The 6,000-nt window shown below is 43.5% G+C and overlaps 1 protein-coding gene across 1 annotated transcript; it reads left to right on the forward strand.

The window, feature by feature from the left end:
* Nucleotides 1-2,238: 2,238 nt before the first annotated feature.
* On the forward strand, nucleotides 2,239-5,450 carry LOC117365056 (nanos homolog 1-like). The gene has a single exon (XM_033954960.1). It carries the CDS (start codon nucleotides 2,610-2,612, stop codon nucleotides 3,258-3,260), a length of 651 nt encoding a protein of 216 aa, XP_033810851.1. The 5' UTR covers nucleotides 2,239-2,609; the 3' UTR covers nucleotides 3,261-5,450.
* The last annotated feature ends 550 nt before the right edge of the window (nucleotides 5,451-6,000 follow it).

Genomic DNA, 6,000 nt, shown 5'->3' on the forward strand with positions numbered 1-6,000 from the left:
CCTAGAATGTATGGGCGATTGCTCATGTGCTCATCTTAAAGGGAACATAGAGGGTGCCTGGAGAAGGAAGGCGCCACTAGACATCAGGGACATGCTTTTAAAATGCTGAGTGGGTAAGTGGGAGAAAGTCTTCCCGGTTCATTGGACCACTAGACATTAGGAAAACAGGGACCAAATGATTTTTTTGGGGGTGGGATGAGACATTACAGGAGTGGGGCAGAGGAAGGAGATGGGGGGTCAATGCTGGCCTCAGGAGCTCAACAGTCTTAGACCTGGTAGTAGGTTTCTGGGCTTCAGCTCCCATGGTAGACATCAGCGCACAATTCTGCATGCTGTGGAATAACTTAATCAGCTTATTTATTTATTCATTCAATTTTCTATACCGTTCTCCCAGGGAGCTCAGAACAGTTTTACATGAATTAGCATGCATTTTAATGTGCTGTGTTTCAAGTTTATTTAAAATTTCTTATACCGCCTAATCATGCCTTCTAGGCAGTGTACAAAAATGCCTGCGCCAAATTAATTTACAATATAAACAAAGACAAATCGGGGGAAATGACAAATTTTTATAGACATTGACGAATGGGAACGAAAGGGAAGAAGGGTTAGAACTACAATTGATAGAGAGAAAAGGGACATTCAAGGAAAAGAACAAAGGGAAGAGAAACTGAAGGTAAAAACTTTTCCTGAACCTAAGTCGCCCATAGCAACACAGAAGCCCTTGCAGCATACAATGGCCGTTAATGATCAAGTAAACTCTTTGTCAAGGTTGCGTTGTAGCCCATGGTTGCATTCTGCATCGGCTCCTTGGTGATGAGTAGCACCAGATTGGCCACAGCTTCCACCGGTGTCTCCTTCATCTGTGTTTGCGGGTCTGCAGCTCACTCCCTTTCCATCATCTGAGATTTGGCAGGTTTACCTTAATGGTGATCCTCTGTTAGTCCCTGGCAGCATCACATGGCATGCAAAAATAGGAAGGGACGCCAGAGGAGGTAAGAAGGCCAGAGGGAAAGGCTTCGTACCAGCCACAGGCAGCGTATGTGCAAAACTGCCGCTGCTGGGACCAGTAAAAGACCACTTTTGTAGTAGACTGGCGAGAGAGGGGGGAGATGTTGGATTGCAGGTGGAGTGAAAGATGCCAGACTGTACCGAGAACAGGGGTTGGGAGTGAAAGAGAGCAGAAGAGATGTTTAGATGACAGGAATCGATGCAATATGATTTTTTTTTTAAATTGCAATTAATTAATGCATTAATTGCAGCATTAACTGCAATTAACTTGCAGCCCTACAATTACCTAATTTTGGAACCCCTTGTCCACATCTGCAGTCTACAAACAATAACCCTTGGGGCTTTCCCCCATCAATTAATCAATGCCAGGTTTCCTAAAAGCTCATGGAAACAGGAACCTGGGTCAATGTGAACCCTCTAGCTTAAGGTGCACACAAAACATAAATAAAGCCCAAAATGTAATTTTGTGTGTGTGTGCTGTGTGTAAAGGAATTTCTAGATTAAAAGGGGCTGTGATAGGAAGCTCAAAGAAGGAAGACTTAGGAACAGGGCTTGGTGTAGTAATAAAATAGGACCATGTCATTGCCTCTGTGGTTAGTGTAATCTGTTATCAACCTGCTTTCCTAGCAATCAGCCTTCAGCATCTTCTCCTATTGGTATATATGGAGGACCCTTCTCCTGCCACCAGCACATACTATGGGGCCATCTGTAGGCCTGTGTGGTGTAACTACAGTAGAGCCCCTCCAGTAATAGGGCCTCCCCTCCCCCTTCGTAAAGAAAGCCCTGCTGAGGAATAAGGTAAGGTCGTTTGTGTATTGCTTCACAGATAGGGTAGTAGTGGATACTTGGCATAGCTCCTAGTGGCTGTGGTGATGAAGGAGGTTAAAACTGTGACACTTTCAAGCACAAGGACAATCTCTGAATGGAACGATAAAGCCTCATACTGTTAGGAGTAAGCTCAATAAGCCTTTCCGTTCTCACTAGCTGTCATTTTCTACATTTAAAGGAGTCAATTGTCTTCTAAACCTCGTGTTCAGTTATCAGTGGTTCCCTCCCCTTCCCCCCACTCAAAAGAATGTGTTAGAAAGCAGCATTAACGCACAAAATCACACATCTGTCGGGCAGGTTAAAATCCACATTGAAATTTCAGGTTAGCTTTGTTGGGACTAGGCATAGGGATCGGTGGAGTAGAAATCCGGTCCGGGATTCCCTTGCTTCCCTGCAGAGGTACAGCCAGAGAAGGAGCGCTTGTGTCGACAGGCGAGGGATTGAAAGGAAGGTTCCTCCCCCATTCCCTCCCTTTCTCTCTGCTAAACATCTCGACAGTCCAAGCCCCATAACAGGAGCAGCTAGTGCAGCAAGAGCAGCCGACAAGCACAGGAGGACATCGCACGATAACATTGTCCACATAAAAGAACAAAACGGGGGCAAACGACAGGAAAAGGAGCAAGAAGGGGGCGAAGACATTTTCTAGCAATCCCGTGCGGGGAGACCGTGGTCTGTTTGTGTTGGCTGCTGGAAAAAAACAAAAAAAAAACAACCCAAAACCCAACAACAACCCAGCGTCCCCCCCACCCCCCTCCCCATCCGACGCTTCAGCCATGGATTTTCTGAACCACAATTACTTGAGTGCCGGGGGGCCTTACGACTACACCTTCAACTTCTGGAACGATTACTTGGGGCTCTCCACCCTGGTGACCAAGACCCCCAGCAAGAGCAGCCTGCCGCCCAGCGCCAACTCCATCACCGAGTCGCTCAAGGCCACGCTGGGGCTGGACGACTCGTGCTCGCCCTGCCCGTGCCTGGCGCGCGACGAGTGCTGCTGCTGCTGCCCCGCCGGCGCCGCGGGCGGCCTGCTCGAGCTCGAGGAGCGCTTCTCCCTCTTCAACCCGTTCCACGGCGGCGGCGGCGGGCCGGGGCAGGAGCGCGACGGCTTCGGCGGCCCCTTCGAGCTCTTCGGCGCCGAGAGGAAGGCGAGGAAGGCGGGCGGCAGGGCCAAACCGGAGCCCAGGATCTGCGTCTTCTGCCGGAACAACGGGGCCCCCGAGGAGGTGTACGGCTCGCACGTCCTGAAGACCCCCGACGGCCGGGTGCTTTGCCCCATCCTGCGGGCCTACACCTGCCCCCTCTGCAGCGCCAACGGCGACAATGCCCACACGATCAAGTACTGCCCCCTGTCCAAAGAGCAGCCGCCCCAAAGGGCACTCAAAGGCGGCCGAGCAGTCGGGGGTAGGAGACTGAAAATATTCTAAGAAGAAGAATCATGTACGACTAATAATAATACCAGACACACGATTTGCACTTGAAAAAAAAAAATTAATTTTCTTTTTTTTTTTTTTTAGCCTGTTGCTTATTACGTTTGTTTGTGTTGTTATGTTGGAAGGAAGGGGACCCCCCCTCGGTCCTAATGCCTCTGGTTAGCTGTAATAATAGTATTGATGAGGATAAAAATGTTATTTTTGAGTTCTTAAGTCTTGGATAGATTTAAGTTACCCCCCCCCAAAAAAAACAAACAAACAAAAAAAAAAAACCAACAACAACAAAGATTTCAGTTCTAAAATTGTAATCCAATACCTAGTTGATTTAGAGAAATATTTGACCCCTGCCCTTGACCACTTATCACCGCCAGGACTGTAGTGGGGAAACATGGGCATTTATAGTGTTGTATTCATATTATGTTTTCTCAATGTGCCCCCCCCAAAAAAAAAAAAAAAAAAGTTAAAAGTAGACATTCAGAATTGTATTCTGCTTCTATTCACGGACACACAGTTTGTTGACAGGTTTAGAAGCTACACAAGTCTAGGACCAGTTGCTTAAACCGTAGTAACAAGCAGAACTTCCTAAACTAAACCGAGGACTGTGAGCTAGAGCACACAAATAGGGGTTTGTTTGTTTTTAATTCTTGTGTATTCTATGGATGCTGGGGTTGAAAATCCTTTGGCGATGCCTTTTTTTAAGTATCTGCCCTGCTGCGTCATACTAATTCTTTATCCTTTTCTTCTCCCCCTCCTGTTTCTTAAGACTGCACTTATTTTAGAAGATTTTCTAAAGCAACCCCCTCCCTCCCCCCAACCCACTAAATCGTTTCCATTTTCCAAATCTTTTTAGCAGGAGACCAACAGAGCAGATCAACAGCAGAATGAAGCTTTTTTTTTTTTTTTTTTCCTTCTTTTTAATAAAGAGTGTTGAACTGTTTACAGCCAATCACAGTCCTCCGATCCTGATGTAAGAGGACAAAAATGTTGAGTGCGTTTCAGTTTACAGATGGAAAAAAAAAAATCGCCCTTTTAGGAAAGAATTTCCGAAAGGAACAGAGGGTAGAGAGCAAGCTCTGGAGGGGGAAAAACGCTTGACTTTATCTTTCTTTTCTGATGTTCATGCTTTTCTCTCCTCTCCACCACCTCCTCCTCCCTCTTTCAGTATTTGTTTTCCTTTTCTTTTTTTTTTCAAATGCTTGAGGCTTCAAAAAAACCAGCACACCCTCAGGGCCTCTGTGCTTAGATTAAAGGGGGAGGACTGATATCCAATTTTAAAATGGCTTTTACCCTTATGGGAGACACTGTTTAATGAAAAAAGGTTCCTGATAGGAATTCACCGATACAACAGCTAAATGCTATTAATGTAGTTTTGGACAGTTTTTATTATTTAGTACCTTGCATTGTGCAAATTAATAAGATACCTGTATGTAGATATATTTGTATGTGTGAGTGTGTGTATGTATACGGCTATATGTTTAGAAAAGAATATATTTATATATATGCACTCATAATCCTAATAAGATGCAAAAATGTATTTTTATTTCTTGTAATGAATGTATTAGATTCTATCAAAGGCTATTATGAAAATAAAACAGGACTGCACAGATGTCATACAGTTTTGTTTACCAAAGTAAATCCATTTTTTAAAAGAAATCCTATGACATTTTAAAATGTACTTAGATGCTGTAATGTATATAAAGGGTCTATTGTAAATACAGTATTTTAACATTTCAAGCTGACTCTAGAGGGTTTCCTACCTCAAACCGAAGAGATGTTTTCAGAATTGTACTTACTGTAAAAGTTAAATACTTCAAATGGTTTTTAAAGTCAACATCACTGCAGTTTGTAAGGGGATTGAATAGTATTTAATAGTTTTTAATAGTATTTTTAAATCTTTGTATAACATAATTGTATTATTTTTGGCATTATACATGGGGGGGGATTTTGATTTCCAATGAAGCTTTGAAATGTAATTGCTATTTACATAGGTGATTCCTTGATGTAAATAATGATCATAATCACAGAGTTGGGAAAACATTGTGTTATAATGATGTCATTGCCTTCACAGAAAGTGGATTAACTATATGGTTTTTCTGTTTCCTGATAGATTTTTTGCCAAGTGTAATTCAGAATTTTTATTCAAAAGTGAAAATAATAATAATAATTAAAATACTGTTGAAGAAATATCTATTTATATTTTGTCACTATTTCTGTATGCTGCAGCGCAGACTTTAAAAAGAAAAAAGATGATGTCACAAATGGAAATAAACTGCTTGATGGGAATGGGATATTTTAATACTGGTTTTTGTGTGTGCGTATGTGTGTGCGCATGCCGACTAGTTGTGCATGAATATTTCATTTTCAGCTCAGCTTGTCTGAAGAGGGAGAGAGCTTAGGTTCTGGTGGCCAATATGCCTGGACTTGTTTCACTGCCAAGAGATATTTAAGGAGAGCAGGTCTGTAACAAAGGGGGTTCTGTTACAGACCTACTCACCCATGCTACAGCCAAAGCTCCTTCAGAGCCTGAGATGGCCTGAGGGCTTTCAGGTCCTCACATTCCAAAAAAGAATTTGCTAAATATGTTCCAAACCAGGCTGCTCTCTGATAGGCTGGACACCATTTACCACATAAAAAGCCTTAGCATCCTTGCTTAGTTTTGCTCTATCCACTCAAATACAGCCTGACAGCTGGGATCCTCTGATGCCAAGGGATGACAGTGTGATCCAAGTTTCCC

Source organism: Geotrypetes seraphini, chromosome 1 (assembly GCF_902459505.1).
Source record: "Geotrypetes seraphini chromosome 1, aGeoSer1.1, whole genome shotgun sequence".
NCBI lineage: Eukaryota > Metazoa > Chordata > Amphibia > Gymnophiona > Dermophiidae > Geotrypetes > Geotrypetes seraphini.